The sequence below is a fragment of the Boleophthalmus pectinirostris genome, unplaced genomic scaffold, assembly GCF_026225935.1.
Source record: "Boleophthalmus pectinirostris isolate CB_2022bp ecotype Guang Dong unplaced genomic scaffold, ASM2622593v1 HiC_scaffold_3, whole genome shotgun sequence".
Lineage (NCBI taxonomy): Eukaryota > Metazoa > Chordata > Actinopteri > Gobiiformes > Gobiidae > Boleophthalmus > Boleophthalmus pectinirostris.
The window spans coordinates 20,981,654-21,008,224 of NW_026571299.1; the positions used below are offsets into that span (position 1 = coordinate 20,981,654).

Here is a 26,571-nt window from a genome sequence, read left to right on the forward strand (position 1 = left end):
TGAACACATCACACCTGTCACTCTGAACACATCACACCTGTCACTCTGAACACATCACACCTGTCACTCTGAACACATCACACTGTCACTCTGAACACATCACACCTGTCACTCTGAACACATCTGTCACACACTGTCACTCTGAACACATCACACCTGTCACTCTGAACACATCACACCTGTCACTCTGAACACATCACACCTGTCACTCTGAACACATCACACCTGTCACTCTGAACACATCACACCTGTCACTCTGAACACATCACACCTGTCACTCTGAACACATCACACCTGTCACTCTGAACACATCACACCTGTCACTCTGAACACATCACACCTGTCACTCTGAACACATCACACCTGTCACTCTGAACACATCACACCTGTCACTCTGAACACATCACACCTGTCACTCTGAACACATCACACCTGTCACTCTGAACACATCACACCTGTCACTCTGAACACATCACACCTGTCACTCTGAACACATCACACCTGTTCACTCTGAGCACATCACACCTGTCACTCTGAACACATCACACCTGTCACTCTGAACACATCACACCTGTCACTCTGAACACATCACACCTGTCACTCTGAACATATCACACCTGTCACTCTGAACACATCACACCTGTCACTCTGAACACATCACACCTGTCACTCTGAGCACATCACACCTGTCACTCTGAACACATCACACCTGTCACTCTGAACATATCACACCTGTCACTCTGAACACATCACACCTGTCACTCTGAACACATCACACCTGTCACTCTGAACACATCACACCTGTCACTCTGAACATATCACACCTGTCACTCTGAACACATCACACCTGTCACTCTGAACACATCACACCTGTCACTCTGAACACATCACACCTGTCACTCTGAACACATCACACCTGTCACTCTGAACACATCACACCTGTCACTCTGAACACATCACACCTGTCACTCTGAACACATCACACCTGTCACTCTGAACATATCACACCTGTCACTCTGAACACATCACACCTGTCACTCTGAACACATCCTCAACACACCTGTCACTCTGAACACATCACACCTGTCACTCTGAACACATCACAACCTGTCACTCTGAACATATCACACCTGTCACTCTGAACATCACACACCTGTCACTCTGAACACATCACACCTGTCACTCTGAACACATCACACCTGTCACTCTGAACACATCACACCTGTCACTCTGAACACATCACACCTGTCACTCTGAACACATCACACCTGTCACTCTGAACACATCACACCTGTCACTCTGGGCACATCACACCTGTCACTTTGAACACATCACACCTGTCACTCTGAACACATCACACCTGTCACTCTGGGCACATGCTCATCACACCTCTCACTTCGGACTTCATACTTTTACTTCTACTTGAGTAATATATTGTATGGTGGAACAGTACTTTTACTGGAGTAAAACAGTGTAACAGTAGTCTTACTTGAGTCATATATTGCACAGTGTAACAGTACTCTTGAATAATACAGGGTGTTTCACAGGAATGTATAGAAACAGATCAAGATTTTATGTTTATAGTGCTAAAGGATCTGGTACACCAAACTGTCATTCAAGGAATCTGTGTTTCCAAACTTGTTTCTTACGGACTTCCTGGGGCATTGCAAGAGTTTTTTCACGAACTTGCTCGACCTTCTCTTCTGATGTTGATGTTGGTACCAGATCCTTTGGTCCTGCACAACCAACCAAACTCTTAAAATTTTTGGTACCAAGTCCAAATGTGTTTTCCAGTTGGTGAAGTTTTTCCAAATGTTGCATTGAAGCTGCACAGTCTTGGGTGGGTGGCAGTCTCTTTGGCACTGATCGGCTCAACCTGAAAACAGAGCAAGAATAAAACATTCAATAAAAAATTCAATAAAACATTCAATAAAAAATCATATCACCATTTCCTTTCATTCTATAGAGATCCAAAGAAAATACTTTAAGACTGTCAAATCTTATCTTTTATTTATTGAACAGAAAAAAAAAAAAAATCAACACAATGCATTTATTTAGTTTTGGTTTATTTATTTAGGGTCAGCACTTTTGAGTCCCTGTTTTAGACCTGAGGTAGACCTGTATTAGACCTGAGGTAGACCTGTTTTAGACCTGAGGTAGACCTGTTTTAGACCTGAGGTATACTTGTTTTTGACCTGAGGTAGACCTGTTTTAGACCTGAGGTATACTTGTTTTTGACCTGAGGTAGACCTGTTTTAGACCTGAGGTAGACCTGTTTTAGACCTGAGGTAGACCTGTTTTAGACCTGTTTTAGACCTGAGGTAGACCTGTTTTAGACCTGTTGTAGACCTGAGGTAGACCTGTTATAGACATGAGGTAGACCTGTTTTAGACCTGTTGTAGACCTGAGGTAGACCTGTTTTAGACCTGAGAGGTAGACCTGTTTTAGACCTGAGGTAGACCTGTTTTAGACCTGTTGTAGACCTGAGGTAGACCTGTTTTAGACCTGAGGTAGACCTGTTTTAGACCTGATGTAGACCTGAGGTAGACCTGTTTTAGACCTGGTTAAATGCAGTCCTGCTTAAAGCCACATTCAGCCTTTCTTTAAATCACCATTTGACCATTGAGACTCACCCAGCCAGAGAGAAAGACCAGAGATTATTTCACCACAAAAGGAGGAAAAGAACAAACTCTATGAGCCCCCTGCTGTCTTTAAATACTCTATCATCCTCTCCTCTCTCCTCCTCCTTTCCTCTCCTCTCCTTCTTTCCTCCTCTCCTGTGTCTGCTGTGGTCTGGGCTCTCTGTGGTCGTCAGTACAACAATAATCCACCTTAATCCAAACACTCAAACTCCACGTCTCCACGGTAACACAAACCCTAATGAGCCTTATCCCACATGTGGTCAAAAGAACTCTGTGGTCAGTCTGAAGGGAGGGAGGGAGGAAGAAAGGGGGGGAGAGAAGAGGGAGAAGTAAAGGAAAGAGAAATATTGAGGGAAGGAGAGAGATATTCTGGAGGAGAGAAAAGAAAAGAGAGGGGGTAAGAAAGCAAAAAGAGAGGAGAGGGGGAGTTAAAGGGGGTCAGTTAATAAAGACATAAAGGGTAGGGTGAGTTAAGACGGGCGAGGGAGGCAAAGAGAGGAAAGGAGGGAGGGCTAGAAAGAGGGACAGACACCTCTTGGTCTCTGGTCTGAGCTCTGAGCAATGAGTGGTCTTTGGTCTTTGGTCTTTGACTCAGTCCTCTTCTGTTTTCAGTTGGTTTGGACTTTAAACTGGAGGAGCTCAGCTGGAGTCTGAGAACAACTTGGAAGGAAAACAGAGAGAAGCTACAGGGAGGAGCACAGAGACTGATTAAAGACGGAGATTACACTTGGGGATTAACTGTTAACACACAACATAGATCACCATGTTCACATTCATGTGTTTTGAAGATGTTCGCCAAAAACAAAGTATTAACATTTTTATTAACTTTAACATTTTGATGTTAAGGAATCCTCTGTGATTCTGGCACCACAATGATAATAAAAACACTTTTATTATTATTTTAAACACTTATTTAGACAATAGAATGTGATTTTCCACATTAAATGATAAAACTTCTTCTTTCTATTCCCATCTGGTTTTACAGACATTTGTCACAAAGCCGCTTTACAGTTCATTATTCCTTCACTCCACACTCAGTGGTGTAAGCTACTACTGTAGCCACAGCTGCCCTGGGGCAGACAGACTGAAGCACGGCTGCCACCACTTAAGACTGAAGGTTCTGCGTCAACTCAGTGCACTCTGCCTTTTTTTAAAGTTATGGATCTGCAACGAGGTCTGTGCGCCGCAAAGTAATTCACCGCCACAATGCTCGGAAGAGGATTGTGTTTGTTGTGTTTGTTGTGTTTGTTGCAGTCGTGTTTGCAAAATGAAGTGGGAAAGAAATGTGTGGAAACGTGTGTAGAGCGGCTGTAGAGAGGACCAATCACAGCCCTTGCTGTCTGCGTCGCTTCAACACATAGTTATAAAATGTCGGAGGTGCACGTTGGTGGATGCAGACGCTCTGGGGAGGGGCTTCAAGGTGACGCAGAGAGATTTGACACACAACCATAAATTGGGCTTCACGCACCCACCACTTTCATACTAAGCAATGTGGGTGAAGTGCCTTGCCTAAGGACACAATGACAGTTTTTACGACCAGCGCCCATTCTAAAGCTTCATTTCTGTCCTGTCAATGTGACTTTTTTTAGTATTGATACTTGCTCAAATGATCCTAGATTTAGTATTGATAAGTATTTGATTTTCCAGACTTTTGATGACTGTTTGTGTATATATATATATATATATATATATATATATATATATATATAATATACTAGTACAGGCCTGATGCCCTGATGAGCTTTACCAAATAAACTCCAGTCCAGCAGTGAAATGTCATGTCGTTTAAACCCTCAATAAGTCAAATATTAGTTATCCTGTGACCTTTGAGAAAACATGTTTCACATGTATGTTTTAGAGTTTTATTTATAGCTCGGAGTGGAGAATGTGGCGTCTGTACATGTTATGTGTCAGTATGAGAACATGAGGAGCACAGACAGCAGCTCTCATCAGTCCAGAGGAAGTTTGTGAAGAAAGGTGAAGAATAAGTGGGTGGAAAAAATACACTTGGATCTGATTGGGCTAAATCAGACATGTCAAACTCAGGCCTGGGGGCCAAATTTGGCCCGTGATATAATTACATTTTACCCACGAGATCATATCAGATCTGTATTAGAGTTGCCCGCCGGCTACAGATAGACGATAGAGACATTATTTATTTAAAATTCAGTTATTATTATATATTATGTTTGTTCTGGATTCAATGTTTAAGCAAGACTATTATTAAATATTTATTTTAATAAGAAAAGGTTTAACATTTTATATCTCAAAAGGAGAGAAAACATGCAGATGTTGTCGAAATTGTTCAATAAGTAGTTTGTTTGGCCCACGACGTAGTCCCAGTGTTTAATTTTGGCCCTGAATTGAATCTGAGTTCGACACCCCTGGTCTAAAGGTCACATCAGCGAAACAAGACGAGAAGTCAAACTAGAGTAAATCAAGCTGAGAGAAAAGTGTCCACACATGCACAAAACTCTTCTTCCTCTGTATTGTTTCGGTGTATATAAATAATTTGACCAAAAATAAATTAAAACCGATATTACTTACATATTATATTTATTATATTATAACAATGTTATATGACTTATTAGGGTTACAGTGTTGATAGTATTCTAAAAACAACATACACCAAACACACAATCACCCTCTGTCAAGGCCCATTTGCACACACACATTCTACATTGTACTGATCATTCAAATCACACTCATCCCTAATGTGCACAAACTTGTTTTAGAGATCAGACACTTCTTTGTCAGACGTGCAAACATTTGAAAACCTGTGCAGGTTAGAGTCTTTGTTGGCAGTTTATTTGAATGACTCACAGCGACAGAGGAAAACAAGGATTTGGTGAGTACGCTCTTACATTTGGGGACAGTGGACTCTTCTTTAGAGGATGAGTGTGTTACTCGAGATGTTTTTCAGAGCTCAATGAGACAAAAGCCTTCAGAGGGGAAACAGCCCCATGAAGAATTTTGAAAAGCAAAAAAATATTTGCAAATTTGCATACATCATTAGATTTTCAAAATGTAATACATTTTTATTACTTTGCAAGGATAGGACAGTGGTGACACTGTTGGGGTTTCTTATCCTGATTTTTAACCGCACATTAATACAATGACTCAACTGGTTTCAGGGCTGTTTTGCGCCTGCGACCAGCTCATCAAACTTGAACCATACACCAGGATTATCTCAAGGATTCTCGTGACAAACTCTGATCTGGTCCTGTTTTCAGTTTTGAGTTTGAGTCGTTCACTTTCTTCTGTCTTTTCACGTGAATCATTTCCTCGTGTTTGTCCATCGGAGTCTGTTCAGCTGTGAGTGAGGCAGAGGTCAAAGGTCACCACACACCAGGGACAATAACATGTGTGAGCTTATCTGTGTGCAAAAACACAACCATCCTCTTCTCTCTTTTCTCCCATGTCTCTCTCTTCTTCCTCTCTCTTTCTGTTTCTTTCTCACACTCCTTCATCACTTCATCACCCATCTCTGCCCTCCTCTCGCTCCCTCTCTCCTCTGTGACTCTACCTGTCTTTTGCTCTCCTTTCACTTCTTTTTTTAATCCCTCTCTCCTATTTTCCATCTCTCTTCCCTGCATCTCTCTGTCTCCCTCTCCTTTTCCACCCTCTCTCTCTCTGCTTTCATAAATGAAGCATGTTAAAGTGGCGGCGGGGCAGTCAGTGGATTTGTAGAGACTCTCTCTCTCTCTCTCTCTGTGTCCTGAGAGACTTCTCTCTCTCTCTGTGTCCTGTAGAGACTCTCTCTCTCTCTGTGTCCTGTTAGAGACTCTCTCTCTCTCTCTCTCTGTGTCTGTAGAGACTCTCTCTCTCTCTCTGTGTCCTGTAGAGACTCTCTCTCTCTCTCTCTCTCTGTGTCCTGTAGAGACTCTCTCTCTCTCTCTGTGTCCTGTAAGACTCTCTCTCTCTCTCTGTGTCCTGTAGAGACTCTCTCTCTCTCTCTGTGTCCTGTAGAGACTCTCTCTCTCTCTCTCTGTGTCCTGTTCAGACTCTCTCTCTCTCTCTGTGTCCTGTAGAGACTCTCTCTCTCTCTCTCTGTGTCCTGTAGAGACTCTCTCTCTCTCTCTCTGTGTCCTGTAGAGACTCTCTCTCTCTCTCTGTGTCCTAGAGACTCTCTCTCTCTCTCTCTCTGTCCTGTAGAGACTCTCTCTCTCTCTCTCTGTGTCCTGTTCAGACTCTCTCTCTCTCTCTCTGTGTCCTGTAGAGACTCTCTCTCTCTCTCTCTCTGTGTCCTGTAGAGACTCTCTCTCTCTCTCTCTGTGTCCTGTAGATACTCTCTGTTCTGTACTGACTCTCTCTCTCTTTCTTGTAGAACCCGGACTCTCTGGACTCGTCTATCCAGTCTCTGCTCTCATCTCTGTTCCCTCCGTTCGACCTCACCGCTCCGGTCGTGCTCAGTCAGCTCTTCAGGACCATTGAGGAGCGTTACCATGGAGACGCACTACAATGTCTGATCGACTTCCTCATCCCGGCCAAACATGTGCTGGAGAGTGTACAGCAAGCCGCCTGTGTAAGTACTACAATTACTAATACTACTACTTTTATTACTACTACTACTATTTTACATCAAAGTCAACTCACATTGGTCCTTGCAGTTTTCTAATGTGGAATTCAGTGGACTTGTTTCTTTTATTATAATTTTAAATCAATATTACAATGTAAATGTCTAAATTATAACATAATGGTCCACACAAGGTCTTAGTAGGTCTTGTTTAAGCCACACGTCTGCTCCTGTGTGCTCCAGGCGGGCTTCTGTGACGTGGTGTTCCGCTGTGAGGGCTGGCCTCTCTGTCTCCATGATCAGACTGTGGTCCAGCTCGCTCCAGTCAACCCTCTGCTGCTGCGCCCGGGGGACTTCTACCTGCAGGTGGGTGCACACTCCCATTCCCCCCATCAACACATGCATCAGAGGTCAGAGCCTCCAGCTAAGGGAGTCCTGACCAAAACTAGCCCAAGATCTGGAGATGAGTCCCTGAAAATGAACACTGCTCACCATCACCAAAGTGTGACTAATAATGCAACAATTAAAGTCTCTGTACCTGATTTTTACTGTTTTAAAACATGAAAAACAGAACTACATTTGTAACAGTTCGCAGTGGTCCAAAGTTATTCCTCACACTGTAAAATCTAACACTAGACTTCACATTCAGCTCATTTATTTTATTTACAGCTTTGAATTTGTGGATCTTAATGATTGTGCTGGATTTCACCTGTTTTGTTTTTTCCTAAGGTCAGGGACCTTGGTTGAGTTGACATGGAACGGCCAATGTGTTATTTTATTGTTACACATGTTACAATGTGTTCGAACTAAAGTTGAACAAAAGTTTTTGCTTGTTTTTTTTTCCCCACAAAGAATAAATATTCAAATCCTTGTGTACCTGCATTATTGTAGAAGAGAACCTGTTTTTACTCTAACTTGTGTACAGAAGTAACATTTGCTCATTTCAAGGCAATCGGCCTCGAATGTTTTACCAAGTAAGATGAAATCACTCTTAAAGTAAAGGTTACTTTCTCAATTCAAGGCAATTGGTTCAAGACAAAGTAAAGGTTACTACATATTTCAGATTTAAGGAACTGACTGAGTTAGCACAACTTCACAACCTGAGTTCTGTGAATGAAAACTAAAGATCACTTACTAGATTTTTTGGACTATGAGGCGCACTTGAAATCCTTTAATTTCCTCAACTGATTTTATGTGGTACACGGTGCTCAAAAGTTGGTCAAAATGTTTCAGTACGGCTTTGATAAGCTAGGAAGCCACACCACTTGATGGACTGCCAAGAGCCTCGCAGAGTAAAGCCCAAATTACGGTCCTTAGTCCAACAGAAGCCGACTGCATCAACGCACAAGGAACAAGCTGTTTTTCAGCGCTTATAGTTTATGCAAATGAGCCACGTAGTTTTAAGTGTTGTTTCTATAAAACGAAAACAAATGTGTGCAAAGCTGCATTAAACACATTATTAATCATTGTATATTTTAGTTTTCTCTTAGGAAATAAAAAACAAATTAAATGATCCACCCATATTCACATTCATAATCCACATTCAACAAGACAGGGAGGCAACGCCAGGCGAGTTACACCACGATCTGCCGATGGATCATGGATGTCTGGGTTAAGGATCAGTCTCAAGTGTCATCCCGTTGTTTCGCTTAATGGGCCTTATAATCTGGTGCACTTTATGTATGAAAATAGACGAGAGAATTCAACTTTATTGATATTGCGCCTTATAATATATATATATAGTCTGAAAAATACGGTAACTTGCTGTGCCTAGTTAGATGAAAGAGGAATTTACCGTACACCACACTGAGGAATTAGTTGTGAGCTCAGCTTTAGATTCACAGTCCACTTTAGTCAGATTTTTCAAGGCAATCGGTTTCCTTGATTTTTTCAAGTAAGGTTTACTTATTAGATATTACAGTGCACTTACCTTATGCATTCTGAGCATCCTAATTATTCACCACGATGAGTTTATGAGCACTTTGTACAACTTTCAGAGACTAGCACAGAGTTTTGCCATGATGCCATATCTAAAAACAACTAGCATGCTAACACACACATTGTTAATAATAAGAAGACAAAATGCTTTCTAATGCAGATGACACCACATAGTAGACTTATTTTGGTTTCGAGCTGCTTCGAGCTGCTTATACAGTGTGTCTGTAATGGGGCAAGACACATTTTTTTTCAAATACACAGGAACAAATCAGGTACAGAGGCTTTAAAGCACATTTTTGACATGTAGAAAATCTCATAGCTTATTTATTTCTTTGTGTCTGGAGGTGGCGCCATTTGGAGAACAGGCCGCTCGCATTGTCCTTAAGAGCCTTCTGGAGGAGGGCTGCAGGGAGGTGGAAGAGATCCCGATCCCTGAGACGTCTTACCCCATCATCTTCACCCTCGAGTGGCTTCAAGAACTCAACCAGGACCGCCATGGAGCTCCACTGTCCCGCTGTCTCCTGTGCACCGACCAGGGCATCGTCAAACTGCCCTGGGACAAGATCGCTGTCCCCGAGTTCATCGATAAACCAAAAACAGTCCCCATAATGCCGCCTATTTGCCCAGAACCTGAACCCAAACATCTCACACAACATTTGAAATATAGCTCTTCAACTTTACCTCTCGAAATGCACCATCCCGCCAAATACAAAATGTCCGCTTCTTTGCGACACCCACACTATTCGTCGCGCGTGATCAAGCCAGATAAGAAATCAAAAGCACAAGTGAAGCCGGTTGGATGGGTCTCTCCGAACACCTGGGACAGACCTATGGAAAAAGGAATAGAAGGGGACTACGTGGACTTGGTGGAAATCGCCAAAGAGAGAGAACGCCTGGATAAGACTGACAGAAAAGTGCATCCAGGATTAATAAAAGCATTCCGACCTCCGCAGCCTAAACTGGGAACGCAATGTCTCACGGCAACCCTGCAATATTCTGAAAATCCTTTTGTTCCATGTGGCGATTTTGGAATTTCCGATGAAGAACTGAAGAGTAGGTACAGGGAGTCTTACATGGCGGCGCTGAAAAACCCAGTCGCGTTAGAAAAAGGGAACGCTGACTTCCTGACTTCTCTCGATGAACTTCGATATTTGGAAGAAATTCAAAACATGTCCATTGGCGCATCAGATTTCCATAAAGAAGGTCTTGGAACGTCTTTAGATCATGGTAAAGCAGACATTTCCAATCAAGAACTTTGCCAGTTTAAGGAATTCTGCGAACCTGCTACTGTACGATACGCAAGCCACGTGAAAGACCTCAAGAAAGCATCGGAAACGTCAATCTCCGCAAACGATATCGCCAAAAAGGATAATCTGGAGTCGGAATGTGGCGCGGTGGGGTTTACAGATGTTGTTTCGGAAGGTTTTGAGAAGAAATCTGAAGAGGTGAAGGGATCAGGAAAGCATAAATTCAAAATAAGATCTTTGTCCGCCGTGTCAGAGGGGCCTAAAGGAACGCCGCTCCTCCACAGCAGAAGTCGCAGTGATGTTGGCCCTGAAATGATGAATGATTTGGGGCCGAGGCACAGAGAGACGAGGGGGGACGTGGAGCCTGGAGCAGGGACAGAGGAGCACAGGAAATCCCCCCACACTGGTGAGTTCAAGGACATTCACTCGTCAGATAAAAGTACACACATGCAAACATCCAACTGCACTCTCTTATTATCTGCTACTACAAGACTACTACAACTACTGCACGGGCTGATACTAATACTACTGACAACTACTACAACTTGTACAACTACGAACTATCATATCACTGCTATTACTACTACACTTACTACCACTATGACCACTATTGCTGTAGGGCTTCTACTACTACTACTGCTACTACTACTACTACTACTACTACTACTACTACTACTACTACTACTACTACTACATCTACTACTTCTACTACTACAGATACTATTATTTACATCTACTGCTTTAGTTTACAACGCTGTATTCCCTGCACTCACTCCCTTAAATACATGAAGTTTAAATAGTACTTTGAACCTACTAATACTTCTACTAATACTTTACTTCCTTTAAATCCTAAATCCCATCTCTCAGCATCTCTCCGATAACTGTGGTGTAATGCTTGTCTTTGAACTACTACTACTATTACTACTGCTACTACTACTACCACTAGTACTAATATTACTACTACTACTACCACTGCTTCTGCTACTGCTACTGCTACTACTACTGCTACTGCTGCCACTACTACTGCTACTGCTTCTGCTACTGCTACTGCTACTACTACTACTGCTGCTACTGCTACTGCTATTAGTTTTAATAGTACTATAAATCCATCTACAAGTACTACCACTTCCTTTAAATCCTGAATCCTGTGTGTCAGAGTGTGTGATGTGTGTGATGTGTGTGATGTGTGTGATGAGTGTGATGAGTGTGATGTGTGTGATGTGTGTGATGTGTGTGATGTGTGTGATGAGTGTGATGTGTGTGATGTGTGTGATGTGTGTGATGTGTGTGGCACACACACTGGTCCTTCTGTGATACTTTGCTTTTGAAAATGACCTTTGTCTCTGAACGGCTTTAACCCTTCGTCTTCTGTCTGTGCCCCCCCCATGCATGATCCTGGGGTCAAGCCCACAGCTCCACCCCCCTCTTCTCCAAGCACACCTATTTAAAATCCATACGTTTACTCAGGCTTTTTAGTACATGGTTCATTATATAGCACAGTAGGTTGTGTTTACATGATGACAACATCCAAATAGCGTGAACTTGTGAGTCGAATCATAATCGGATGTACATTTCAGTTTGAATGGGTATAATTTGCAAATGGCAAAGGCTGTTTGAAGTGTTATCATTTGCTCCACAAACTCTGTAGATTAGATCAGATCAAAAATGAAATGGGATTCTTGTATTAGTTTGTCAGTTCAGATTTCAGTCTTTTTGTCAATGTTTAAAATGTGAACTGTGAACAGAATCATGCCATTAAAACATTAATCGCAAATTTAATCTCACATTTACATTTGCACAGGTCACAATCCTCAGGTGGAGTTTGCTGTAAGTGTCAGATGCAGATTTGTTAACTTGGTTTATGGTTCATTTCTCTTCTCTGTAATTATTGAACATAGCCAAATGAAACAAAAACCAACACAAAGTTTAAGCTCAGCTCTGTCCTGTCAAAATAATAAATAAGTATATAACATAGTGTAGAGAAAGCCAAAAGTACTTTAAAAGCCTGAATAAAACATAATGGGACATTTGAGCACCATTTGAAGTTTATCTATAGATCTTTTCCATATCGCCCGACAGCTGTGGGGTCTCATATGCACAGAAACCCCCTCTCTCTCTCCCTCATCTCACTCTCACTCTTTCTCACCCCCCTCTCTCTCCCTCCTCCCCTCTCTCCCTCTCCTCTTTCTCCTTCTCTACATAAAGCACTTCTCTGTGAATACCATTTCCTGTCCCTCCTCCGTCCCTGTTGGAGATGGAAAGATGGGGCCGCAGTCGCAGACAGCTCGGGACAGTCCCCAGAGGAGCACCATACTTGACCTCTGACCCCTGAACTGTACTAGAGAGAGCCCCATTGACCTTTGAACTTGGGGGAGTTAGCATTCGCCGCGGCACGAGAGGAGACGCTCAAATTTCAGACCGTAGATCAGAGCGAGACGGAGGGAACTTTTTAATAGAGTAATAAAAACTCCTATCAGCACACAGCACATAAATACACTGATTACACAATACAAGCCGTTCTATTTCTGCCAATGAATGCACAATTTAAGGTCAAGAGGAGGTATTACACCAAAGTGACTTGTTTGGGGCTTTCTATCATTTGTTCTCTCATGAAAAACAACATGCCGGAAGAGATTTTAAGTTTCATCCATCCAGTATTTTAATGATCTTTATTTGTTTACTTATTTATTTATTTATTTGATTGGGACAGAGCATGTTAATGGACAAACGTGACACAACATGAATGTAAACACACTGGATTGTCACCTAAGGCTCATTTCCCTCCATTGTCCCAAAGGACTGGGATCACAGAGGGTCAAACAATAAAATATTGCACACTCCATTCATTGTACAGTTCTCAGTATCGCACAGTCCAAAATATTGCACAGTCCCGTCATTGCACAATTCCCATTATTTTGCTGTCAGCTTGGCCACACATTCAATACCTGCAAACATGTGTCCATAGAAGATCTTTCTGTGGTCCTGTTCAAACCCTCCTCCTCAATAAACATCAGACGTCTTATGGACGTGCAGATCATGTGTGTATCATGTCCGTCGGTCCAAGACCAGTTCTGGACTCAATGATGTGTAAATGACATTCACACATGAAAAATCACACATGGACATTCACATACATGGATGTTCACACAGACATGAACATTCACACATGAACAATTACATACACATGAACATTCACACACACATGAACGTTCACACATGAACATTTACACACACATGAACGTTCACACATGAACATTTACACATACATGAACGTTCTCACATGAACGTTCACACATGAACATTTACACATACATGAACGTTCACACACACACTGGCTCTTCTTTTCTGCATCACTTTAGGAAAAACAAACGTGAATACTGGACGTCCGGAAGATGTTGGAAAAAAGACGTCATCTGGCGTCACACTCTGCACCTTCAGGGGATCCAGATTGGAAAAAAAATCTGCCTAAAAAGATGTTTAAACGTTTCTTTGCACAGTGGGTTACGGTTAGCAGAAAATTGTGTGGAAGGCTCCACCCACAAGCCTACGTCACCCATGCACCCACACCACTATTCTCCATAAATACACAAAAACATGACACAAAACAAAACAAAACATGACAACTTGACAAACGTGATATGATGTGTAGTAGTTTTATTATTGGTATGTATGTCGTGATAGCGCTCTGAAGGGGGAGTGACTTAGCGTGAAGAGCAATGTCGCCTCTCCACAGATCTGTGTAATGCTACACTGTGGGACACAGTCCAGATAAAGCAATAACATCTCCATGGAAACAATCATTGACGACGAAACCTTGAAAAAAAAATCTTTGTTCATCTTTAAACTGTCTTCATTATGTAAATGCAGCTAAGTGTTTTCAGTGAACAAACAGCCAGAGCTCTTGCGCCCTCTGTTGGCATCTTACCCAAAATAGGTGCTACCTGAGTTCTTTCTGTAGTTTTATATTTATTCTTTTGACTTCCTTGTCTTTCAGAGTCGCAGTCCAGTCCCAGTGCCCCTGAGCCTGAAGCCCCGCCCCTGCAGATCCCTCCTCCTCCTGAACCCTCTGCTCCACCTGAAGAGGGCGCTCTCACATGTGTCACTCCACTGCTCCAGCTGGGCATCATTTGTCTGCCAGGTAACACATCCACATTCTGAAAAGTATTAGGACGGTTTAGCACAACACTGGACAGATCCTATTTTCATGTCCACATTTTTTAAAACCATTTCACCACAGCCAAAAAAAAAAAAAGAAAAAGAAAACTTACTCACAGTATACCACTTTTTAGTTCAAAATGGAGTCACATAAAAGCATGTGTTTTGTATTTTCATTTTGGTTGTGTTTATAGCACTGAAAAACTTGGAAAAACATGGGTCTTGTGAGCAGGTTCGCATCCCCACAGACATGAATCATCACTTGTGTGTGACTTGCCACCTCTAGAAAGTTACTTACTGTCACTTTAAGAAAAGTTTTAAAAGTGCCCTATTTATTAGCTCAAAATATTGAATCAAATTTTGTCAAATTTGAGCTAAGTGTACCACAACAGATATAAAAGTAAAATATATAAACGAAATATAAAAGTGTCCTGGCTTTGAGATGTCCTCCTGTCTCACTCCTCACCTGCACAGACAGTACAGTGTAATGACTGTGTGTGTGTCGCCCCCTACAGGCAGCAGGGACAGAGCGGGCCGAGCTGTGGTGGAGGTTTATGGAGACAGAGAAGAGTGGCTCCACCCTCTGGTCACTGCTCAGAACATCTGCAAACTCCTGCTCTACCTGCACTCCCTGCCCAGGTAATCAGGCCTAGACTAGAGCAGCAGCACTCCCTCCACACGAGTGCTCAGTCTGACATTTGAACTGAATTTTAGTCCAAACACCTCCAGTCACTCACATTCACACTTTTCAACAAACTGTCCTCTAGAAACTGTCCCTGCAGGGCTGTCCTCTAACGTCTCTACACGGCTCTTAAAGCACAATGGACTTTTAGAGCTTTTAACCATGATATAGTTGTTTTCATCTCGGGCAATGTCACGTCGTCATTTTGGTCCAAATGTAAAAAAAAATGTTCTGCTCTAGTGTGATGTGCAGCTCTCCACAGGAAGGGCCCACAGCCTGTTTAGTCCTGTTTAGTCCTGGTTTAGTCCTGGTTTGGTTCTATCCATAGGAGAGGCCCATGTGGCACTTTGTTTTCATGACATTTACAGCCATGTCGACTCCCATTGGACACCACCGTTTTCTAACTTTTATTAAATCATTTTCAGTCAATATTATAATTTAAAATGTGTAGCTACTATAGCTCAGACACAAGCACAATAGGTCTTCTTTAAAGAGCTTTTTTGTATTCCTCCAAAAAAAAAAACAAATTAAAGTGCATGATATAACTTTTGTGGTGGAGAAAAGACTTTAACAAACTTTAACAAACAAAGTTGGTCTAATCTCACAAGTTTTGATATTAACATAAAACAGTGGCGGAGCGTGCATTTCACATCTAGGCCTTCAGTAGTGCTCCGTCTGAAACAATCCTCAACTCTCCTCCTCATTAACTATTTTATAGTTACATTATACACAGTATAAAGAACTGTGGAGATTCCGTGCACAGAGAAGTGAGGAGCGCTGGGGGGCTAAACCAGGACTAAACCAGGACTGGCCCGAAGGTGCGCCTGCGTAGACTGTCGGGTGACCACAGACGGCTGCTAGAAGGCCCTGATTGATGTGATTGGTCAAATGTTTAATAGGAAAATGCATGTGTGGAAGTAGCACAACCATCGAAAAAGCTCTGAAAGGAAGTGGATAGAACATGGAATTATTTAATAATAATATAATTAACATCAGTCTGTGATTCAGATATTTTTTTAGGCCAGCAGAGAAGGCCTTGCAGGTCCTGATGCCCCGCCACTGACAAAAACACAAAACAGTGAATCTGCCGTAGAGTTCTGCTGGCCCCTCCCTCCTCAAATGACATCATCAAACTGTTGACCATTATAACATGTATTCATCCAAAGATTTAATGCAATTGCACTTTAAAATTCAAGAAAACATTTGCCCTTTTTGTGAAAAGGAGATTGAAAGCACTGATCTTCTTTTTTTTTTTTTTTTTTTTCTTTTTGTGCTACAGTCTGAAACGCAACACTGGAAAAAGTCCAGATTTCCTTCCTTACTGGTCCTGTTGAATAGAGATGTTATCATTTTTGGCATACTACTTCAAAATAAAAAAGAAGAACTCTGTAAATTTAATATTATGTCTTGACAAATTTTACATCCACAAATGTAAAACTCAGGAGTGTCCCTGAAAAGACCTAAAGCTCGAAAAGTGAATTCCAGGGTTCCCACTCGTTTCCACTGACAAAATTTCAAAAGTCTTAGAACAGAAAATGACCCTTACAGAAAAATGTAAAAATGGGTAAGGTACAAACCCGAGGCACTCCGACTGAGTATATTAAAAATCCTTTATTACATGGAGGGATGTCAACGTGTTTCGACCAACAAGATGGTCTTCGTCAGGGCAAAGTAGTAAAAACAAGACACACCGGGTGTCAATAAATATAATCAATTAATCACATGACAACATCACATGACAGCAGCAAAAAGACAGCGAGCAAACCCCAAAACAAAAAAAAGGTTGGCCAACCATGAAGAATGTATAAGTGATGAGCAGCCCCACCAAACAACAACAAGAATAACAAGACATGTTGGAGGAAAGTAGGCGTGTCCATCACATATGAAATACATAGACAATTGACTATCACAAGTACAAAAAAATGTCATTTACAATAAAGAATCACCCAAAAAGTAAAATTTCAGAGAAACGTGGAATAATCCAAATCATCGTTGATGTTGTGTGACCTTTAAGGTTACAATCCAGAAAGTGTCTTTTTTTGACAGTTGACGGAGTCTGTTGCCCCCTCTGATATTTGGAGGGACGACCTGAATTACTCTGACTTTTAAGAGACTGACTTGTTGAAGATTGAAAGTGTAGGGCCATTGGGTAATTAGTTTTTTTTTTTGTTTTAATAGTGTTTTTATGTTCACAAAAGCAATCCTTGAGTCTCCTTTTAGTCCGCCCTACATAGAAGCACCCACAGTTGCAGTCCAAACGATAGACCACATATGTAGTGTTAAAGTTTGCTAAGTGGCGGTATGTAAAAGTTTTTTGGCCTGAGGAGTCTTTAAAAAGTACATTTATTAATATGGGCACAGTGATCGCAGGCATCGCATTAAAACTGGTTTAGGGAAGAATGTCTTTTTTTCTGCTGGGAGATAGTTTTTCACAAGTTGATCTTTTAAAGTTGGTGCTCTTTGCACAGCAAATGATGGAGGGTCAGAGAAAATAGATGCCAATGACTCTGCCAGTGCACTTTTACACACCCAGTGGTGTGTAATTAATTTAAAAAAACAAAAAAACTGCACTGCCTTTAGCTCCAGACGTGGAGGTTGTTTTAGTCGCTCTAAGTGTTCTAGCACAAACACTTGAGCTCACTTTGTTGACTCTGTTTTGAATGGAAGCTTTAAAGCAGCAGCAGGAGCCCATGGCCCCTCACCGTGTCCCCAGGGAGCAGCGCTCTGAGGGGCCAACTCCACACCAGCTGCCCCCGTCTGGAATGTAGCCAGCAGGAGCGAAGGAACAACATGTGAGGGAGGGAGAGGAAGGAGGAAAGATGGAGGGGGGAGAGGGAGAGAGAGGGAGTGAAGAGGGGAGGAAAAATGAAAAGGGAACAAGAGAGCGAGGGAGAGAGAGAGAGAGGGAGAGAGAGAGAGAGAGAGGGATAGAGAGAGGTGTAAATAACACTGACAGCTCTGGTGAAAACAGATATTTGGGGCCTGAATATTTTAGGAGTTAATAAAACACAAACCTTTCAGCACTGCCCAAAGTGAGGACAGGGGCGATTCCCAACAAATGCATACTACTGTTGTGTCCTATGGCAAGACTTCACCCACCATGCTTATGTGAGAGTGTTCTGTCAGCCTGATAGTAAATGGAGAGGCATAAGCTTTATTTAAATCATTTTGCACAACTGCTTTGTAGGATTGTCAAAACTATTGAAAATCACATAGTAAATAAATAGCAGAGATGCAGAGATATGGTTTTCCCACAATTCAATACGGATCCCAATACACGGCTCATGGTATAGATTCAATTTCGATACGTTTTAAGACACACACAAAATCTGTCATTGTAACATTTTTAAAAGTAAATTTTTTAAAAGTAAGAGTGAAATATTATAACACCATGATGTTAATGAAACATTCCACTACAGACTCAAACTCTGTTCTGTTGCATAAAAATGTCTCACAGACGTTTTCTGAGTAAAACAGATGAGTCAGTGTGAGAAAAAGATCGTGTTTATCATGAGCGGCGTCGCGGGGCTGAATACGAGCGCATTTGATTAAAGCCGATGTGAAGCCAAAAGTGATTCTAAAGTAATTAAAAGTGAATCTCTTTGTCGTCCTGGGTCTAAAATCAAAAAGATCAAACCCTCGTCTGTTAGAATATTTCAGCTGTAAGTCTCTATGGAGCAGTTTTCTGCTGCTTCTGAGGAGGACGCTGTGATACATGACAACACAGAGGCATGGAGGGACACGTGCATATCGACACATGTATCAAACACGAAAGATTCAATATATCGAATACGGTTGCCTCCGTAAACATTAATAAAACTGGTATCTAAACTAGATAGTCATTTGAGGTATCAATACTAAAAAAGTCACATTCACATGGTGACATAAAAGAAAATATTGCCATATAATGTTGAAAATCAAATCTTATTGTTGAAAGAAAGAAAGAAAGAAAGAAAGAGTGTTTTGAATGATGTCTATTGTTTTCTTTCTTTTATTTTGTATATGTCTGTTTTTTTGCAGGAGGGAAGTGTCAGACTTGGGTTTGACTCTGATCATAAACTCCAAGAAGAAGCCTCCTCCTCCACCATTCTACCAGGCTCTGCTCATGGCACAGGTACCACACGTGCACATACTCACACACATGCACACCTGACTCACGTGCACACTCACACACATACACACCTGACTCACGTGCACACTCCTCATTCACATGCACCATGCCAGCAAAGCAAGTTTCAAATCTTGGCTAAAAAGTGGCCCAAAAATATTGTGATTCAGGATTAGTGGCAGATGGGACCACAGGCTGTAAATATGAATGCAGAACAGGAAGTGAGTAGGGAAAGGTCTTCAAGCTCTGGGTGCAACTGAAAAATCTTCACTCCTCTGTCTGTAGCTGCTGCTGTGAGCCACATCATTTTAGTCTTAAAATGTTCACTTTACATGCTCCTGGTGTTTTTATTTCACTGTTTAGTCCCTAAATGAAGATATGAACATTAATTTCAGACCTGTGAGGCACCTTCCTGGGACATGTACCCTCAACATCCTGACTTTTGCTCTTTGGTTTTAATAATTTGGTTATAATTTTATTTAAAATCTGTTTCTGAAACTTTAGAAACTGCCAAGCTATTAAAATATTTAGCAGAATCTTTCATTTTAAATGAGCTGTTTGGACTTAAAACAGCTGTGTTATACACATTAGTCAGCATGTAGATGGTTAGCCGGCACAATGCCTTCAAACAATTTGTTTAAGATGAGATGAGGTGAGTAGATGAGAACTTGTTTTCGTAGTCTGCTGTCTAAACCTGAATTATAACCCTGTTCCACCCTGTACCAGACCCTAATCTCAGCCCTTTCCAAACTCAAGACTATCAGGCCTACAAAAGACACTGTCTTTTCTCTATAAATGTTTTGAATACATTTCCAAAATTAATCAAGTTAAAGAACATTTGTGGCCTAATGTAAAATATTTAAATAAACAAAATGTGTCAAATTCACTGAAAGCAGATTCAGTACTGCGAATGTCCACAAGAGGGAGACATGCCTGCAGTTTTCTGACTCTTCTGAGTTCTGTGCAAAAGAAGAGAAGAAGAGATAGAATTGTCATGAAACATGTTAAGAGGCTGAATAAAGGGATGGAAAGAACAGAGGGACAGTGTCTACAGTACTGTTGTCTAATGTGCAAATAATGATTCATAACTCACTGGTTCTGTTTTTGTAGGTTTCTAATGCCTACCTATATATATTTAAAACATAATGGTCACATGTAAGGATGTGTTCGTGTCCCTGTGTGTGTGTCAGGAGCAGGCTCTGCACACTGTCCACTGCATCGTCCTGTTTGTGGACAAAGACTCAAGTCCACGACCTGAAAAACTCAGCGGTCTACAGGTATCACATTTATATAAAAGTCTCACATTTATATAAAAGTCTCACATTTATATACAAGTATCACATTTATATACAAGTCTCACGTTTATATAATCATATTTGTATAATCACATATACATAGAAGTGTCACATTTATATAATCACATTTATATCAAAGTATCACATTTATATAGTTGCATTTATATGCTAGTAATCACATTTATGAAGAAATATTCAGATTATTTAATCATTTGTACGATCACATGTAAATTGACGTCTGCAGGAATCACTTTTATTTTGGACAGATTTAAAGTTTTAACTATAGATGTCCTTCTGGTTTCCATGGTAACGTGTAAGCTGCTTTTATTTGTAATAGTTTTATGTTTTATTTTATGGTGTAAGATGATATTAGTCTAGTAGATGAGACACCTTTGACCTCTGAGCCCTGACCTCCTCCTCTGTGCTTCAGATGGACGTGGTGTCGTCTCTAAAGTCTCTGAATAAAACAGTGGAGAGCTGTGAGCTGAGTGCGGCGCTCGGAGGGACATTTGTATTCTGCCTCCAGGACTGGCTCCAGCTGCACCAGGTAAACACATGCCACAAGCAAAATATAACCCAGGCAAAAGTATTTGTTTTTTCCACATTTTGAAAGGCTGTGGAATAAAACATATGAAAAATAAATGGCATTATGTAGCAAAGACAAAAAGGTAAATAACTTTATATTCAAATCCTCAAAGTAGTCACCCTTTACTTACTAAAATATTTAATGTCACTTTTTTTAGCTACATAATTCCATATATCTTGCTTCATCCATTTGTTGTGTTCTGTACAGATCTAAAATGTGGAACAAGTAAAAATAAAGAAAAGGAGGTTTCCAAACTCTGCTCCAGATATCTGAATACATAGTATAAATATGTATCAGGGATCTGCCAATGTAACACAAACATAAATATCCCAGGTATCAGGGTATATGTCAAAATACATTATACCAGGTTTCTGTAAAATATAACATAGTACAAGCGTGCGCCAAGGGTCTGGCTCCTGACTGTAATGTTATTTCAGACGGTCTTGTTTAACAGCACATATCAGCTCTCCTGTTGTACTTTCAGCTAAGTTAGTTCTAAGATCATATTGTGTTAAAACCATTCACTGTATATATAATAATATATAATAGCTAGCACATTAGTCTCTGTGTCCCAAATAGGAAGTTCATATGTGGCTCTTCTGGCTCCTTCTCACTCTGGCTCCCATTGACTTATACTGGAATATTAGCATCTGTCTGTCTGTGACTGCTGCTGTGAGCCTCGTCATTTTGGTCTGAAAATGTTAATATTAACCCGCTCCATATGATCCTGGTATTTTTTCCCTTATTTTGTCTGTCAATGAAATCCTTTTCGTAACATAGAACTTGGCTCCACATTTGCTCCTGTGACCTTCAGCATCACGAGTCTACGCTGTAGACACATTACACTCGATTAGTCCCCTTTTTGTATACAGTCTATGGTTAAAACACAACACACACTCAGATTAAAGTGTCACTTTAGTAACAGAGCTTCAGACAGAGCAGGGTCTACTGTTAGCATCTCGCCCCCAGGGAATGTTGATAACACCAGCTACAAAGAGTTATACTGAAAATATGTCAAAATACTTAACAGAAATATGCACCAGTGTCCTAATACAAACAACACAATACATGAATTACACATGAACACAGTTTGAACTTGTGCATGTTCATATATATATATATATATATATATATATAATCGAAATTGTGTTTAAATGGAAAAGTCCAAGTGTTCTTTGGGGAGATTCCTGCGTCCTGTCCGCCTGATAGTTAGAGAGGGGAGAGAGTTCAGCTCCTAACAGCCTGGAGGATGAAGGTGTTAGTGATGTATTTGCAATAGTAAATCATGGATGTTTAGAGAATAGAATAGAGGTCGAGCGCCTCGCTGGCTCATAAAATGTAAATATCACCACAGTAGAGAAGCTCAGAAGCAGAAGCTCTCAGTGGTGCCTCAGGACTGGACCACTCTGCCTGGCTCACTGTAGGGCCACATTTTTCGATGCATGTTTATGTGAGATTTTATTTGATCTCTTTTATGCATCTCTCCGTCTTAATTATCACTATATTATGTGGAGAAATAGAACATGAATCATTGTTACTTTGTTTTATTTTTTCCCAGAGAATCGTTCCATTCATGTCAGATCTACAGGCAGCAGACAGTTTGTTGCAGAAAGCCATCCAAAAGGTAGAGGGAGCTAGAAAGCTGGACTCTGCTCAGGTAAGTCCATACACCATCCCTATGTGTCAGATGCCCTCCCATCCCAGTGGGGTCTGGTGAAATCAGATCAGGGGGAAAAAAAAAAAAGAGAAAAGATGATTCCCACAAAAATACCAAAGATACAGAATACTGGCTCCTACTCCATTTTACAGCTACCATTAAAAGTCAAGCCATGTTAGAATGTTGTTACTTCCTCAAAAACCTGAAGTTGTGTCATTCACACATGTTTTGAATAACTATTATTAGCTTGTCTCCGTCTTCTAATTTCAAAATGTTCATTTCCACCTTGCAATGTCGACTTAAACAGCTCCTTTTACCTTTAGTTCAATAATGACTGGCAATTCCAAAGCTAAAATTATCCAAATGATTCTCGTGAAGGTGTATGGAATTTAAAAACACAGAGGAGCACTTCATGTGTTACCACATGACATTATAAGGTGGATTCCTGTTTACAACTCCAGGTCTGTTTGTGATGAGGAAACAACATTATAGCAAAGATCAGAACATAGACTAATATGGGCCTTTTAATAGCTGAATTTAGAGTAAAAACCTGATATTGTTGTGTTTTGTTTCCAGGAGGTGGCACTGGTGTGTGGAGGAGCAGAGGGCTCTGATGCTGGAGGTTCTGAAGGACCCTAGGCTCTTGTCCCTGCAGAGAGAAGGAGGCTCAGTCTTGGCTCGAGTCCGCAAAGATCAGCCCCGCTTTGCCCACTCGCATGATTACAGGTAAAAAGTGTCCCTTTGCTCTTGTTTAAAGTGTCCCTTTGGTCTTGTATAAAGTGTCCCTTTGGTCTTGTATAAGTCTCCCTTTAGTCTTGTTTAAAGTGTCTCTTTAGTCTTGTTTAAAGTGTCCCTTTAGTCCTGTTTAAAGCATCTCTTTAGTCTTGTTTAAAGCGTCCCTTTAGTCGTGTTTAAAGCGTTTTTTTAGTCGTGTTTAAAGTGTCCCTTTAGTTGTGTTTAAAGCGTCCCTTTAGTTGTGTTTAAAGCATCTCTTTAGTCTTGTTTAAAGCGTCCCTTTAGTCGTGTTTAAAGCGTCCCTTTAGTCGTGTTCAAAGCGTCCCTTTAATCTTGTTTAAAGTGTCCCTTTAGTCCTGTTTAAAGCGTCCCTTTAGTCGTGTTTAAAGTGTCCCTTTAATCTTGTTTAAAGCGTCTTTTTAGTCCTGTTTAAAGTGTCCCTTTAGTCCTGTTTAAAGCATCCCTTTAGTCGTGTTTAAAGCGTCCCTTTAGTCCTGTTTAAAGTGTCCCTTTACTCTTGTTTAAAGTGTCCCTTTAGTCGTGTTTAAAGTGTCCCTTTAGTCGTGTTTAAAGTGTCTCTTTAATCTTGTTTAAAGTGTCCCTTTAGTCCTGTTTAAAGCGTCCCTTTAGTCGTGTTTAAAGTGTCCCTTTAATCTTGTTTAAAGCGTCTTTTTAGTCCTGTTTAAAGTGTCCCTTTAGTCCTGTTTAAAGCATCCCTTTAGTCGTGTTTAAAGCGTCCCTTTAGTCCTGTTTAAAGTGTCCCTTTACTCTTGTTTAAAGTGTCCCTTTAGTTGTGTTTAAAGTGTCTCTTTAATCTTGTTTAAAGTGTCCCTTTAGTCCTGTTTAAAGTGTCCCTTTAGTCGTGTTTAAAGTGTCCCTTTAATCTTGTTTAAAGCGTCTTTTTAGTCCTGTTTAAAGTGTCCCTTTAGTCCTGTTTAAAGCATCCCTTTAGTCGTGTTTAAAGCATCCCTTTAGTCGTGTTTAAAGAGTCCCTTTAGTCCTGTTTAAAGCGCCCCTTTAGTCGTGTTTAAAGCGTTCCTTTAGTCGTGTTTAAAGCGTCCCTTTAGTCATGTTTAAAGCGTCCCTTAAGTTGTGTTTAAAGCGTCACTTAAGTTGTGTTTAAAGTGTCCCTTTAGTCCTGTTTAAAGTGTCCCTTTAGTCGTGTTTAAAGCGTCCCTTTAGTCATGTTTAAAGCGTCCCTTAAGTTGTGTTTAAAGCGTCACTTAAGTTGTGTTTAAAGCGTCCCTTAAGTTGTGTTTAAAGTGTCATTTAGGCGTGTTTAAAGTGTCCCTTTAGTCGTGTTTAAAGTGTCACTTAAGTTGTGTTTAAAGTGTCCCTTTAGTCGTGTTTAAAGCGTCCCTTAAGTTGTGTTTAAAGCATCCCTTAAGTTGTGTTTAAAGTGTCCCTTTAGTCCTGTTTAAAGTGTCCCTTTAGTCGTGTTTAAAGTGTCATTTAAGTTGTGTTTAAAGTGTCCCTTAAGTTGTGTTTAAAGTGTCATTTAGGGCGTGTTTAAAGTGTCCCTTTAGTCGTGTTTAAAGTGTCACTTAAGTTGTGTTTAAAGTGTCCCTTTAGTCGTGTTTAAAGCGTCCCTTAAGTTGTGTTTAAAGCATCCCTTAAGTTGTGTTTAAAGTGTCCCTTTAGTCCTGTTTAAAGTGTCCCTTTAGTCATGTTTAAAGTGTCACTTAAGTTGTGTTTAAAGTGTCCCTTTAGTTGTGTTTAAAGCATCCCTTTAGTTGTGTTTAAAGTGTCCCTTGAGTCGTGTTTAAAGTGTCTGGTCTTAGGGACTGGCTGGACTCGGCCTCTCTGTTGTACAACACTGTGGAGGAGAAGCTTCATTCTCTGGTGATAAAGTCCAACCTGAGTCTGCAGCGTCTGGAGTCTCTGCTGTCTCTGCGACAGGCGGAGAACTGTGTGTCTGACGTGAGTCCTGTTTATACTCTCAGTGTTTACCAAGTCCTGCTCCAGAATATTTTTGCTCAATTACATTTTTGGACATAGCTGTTTATCAGTCTTGAGTTTGTCTTTCTTTCGTTGTTTTGCTGACAGACCGGGGGGTGGTGGAGCTCAGAGGCAGAGCAGGTTCTGAAGGAGTCATGGCCCTCAGAGGAGACACTGTCTGCAGCTCAACATGCACTAGAGCACTTTACAGTCTTCATCAAACAGGCCAGAGTAAGAATACTACTGCTACTGTTACTTTTACTGCTACTACTACTACTACTACTATTATTACTACTACTGCTGCTGCTGGTACTGTTACGACTACGTCTACCACCATGACTACTGCTCCTGCTACTAGTACTTCTGCTATTATGTAGTTTTGTAAGATGGTTTTAAAAGATAGAAACACATAATTAGCTAAATATATAAATGTCTGAATAATCTTTATGCACTGACAGAAGCTTAGCCTTTACTATCGCTCTTGTATGCTCACTGTGTGCTTTCTCTCCAAACAGAAGATAGTCGAAGGGAGTAGTTCATATACACATTCCTCTGATTGCAGGAGAAGCAGGAGTCTTCCTCTAAACTGATGAAGAATGCAGTAAAAATTCTTCAAAGTACAACAGAGCCCAGTCCTACCACAGAAGTACTGCACACACTGGTCAGTACTTTCCAGTCCAACGTGGCCGACTTCATGGTGCGAGCCGAGAGGAGGCACAGAGACCTGCACACTCTGGTGCAGGTTTACTCTTTCTGTGAGCAGGTGAGGACAGGCATCGAGAAAAAAAAAAAAAAATAAAATAAAATAAATCAATAAATAAATAAATATATATAAATATAGAATATATATATATATATATATATATATATATATATATATATATATATATATATATATATATATATATATATAATATATATATATAAAATTCTATAGGTCATTACAGAATATATCAAATAAATATTGAGCTGATTTTTGTTGTACAGTGAGGTCTTGGCTCTCGTGAGCAGTGACTTATGAAATGATCTGATTCAGCATTGGTGAATGTTTCTTTTGGATATTATACATGAC

At 40.7% G+C, this 26,571-nt stretch overlaps 1 protein-coding gene across 1 annotated transcript in view; it reads left to right on the top strand.

Moving 5' to 3' along the window:
* The window catches only part of LOC110165696 (pleckstrin homology domain-containing family G member 4B-like), a 63,394-nt gene that overhangs the window by 17,032 nt on the left and 19,791 nt on the right, over positions 1 to 26,571 (top strand). Inside the window, exons 2-14 of the mRNA XM_055160670.1 lie at positions 6,970 to 7,167; positions 7,402 to 7,524; positions 9,441 to 10,749; positions 14,338 to 14,481; positions 15,014 to 15,137; positions 19,201 to 19,294; positions 20,479 to 20,565; positions 21,014 to 21,130; positions 22,728 to 22,826; positions 23,368 to 23,552; positions 25,343 to 25,481; positions 25,608 to 25,730; positions 26,062 to 26,262. Coding sequence (XP_055016645.1) covers positions 6,970 to 7,167; positions 7,402 to 7,524; positions 9,441 to 10,749; positions 14,338 to 14,481; positions 15,014 to 15,137; positions 19,201 to 19,294; positions 20,479 to 20,565; positions 21,014 to 21,130; positions 22,728 to 22,826; positions 23,368 to 23,552; positions 25,343 to 25,481; positions 25,608 to 25,730; positions 26,062 to 26,262 — 2,943 coding nt within the window. The remainder of the gene's footprint in view (positions 1 to 6,969; positions 7,168 to 7,401; positions 7,525 to 9,440; positions 10,750 to 14,337; positions 14,482 to 15,013; positions 15,138 to 19,200; positions 19,295 to 20,478; positions 20,566 to 21,013; positions 21,131 to 22,727; positions 22,827 to 23,367; positions 23,553 to 25,342; positions 25,482 to 25,607; positions 25,731 to 26,061; positions 26,263 to 26,571) is intronic.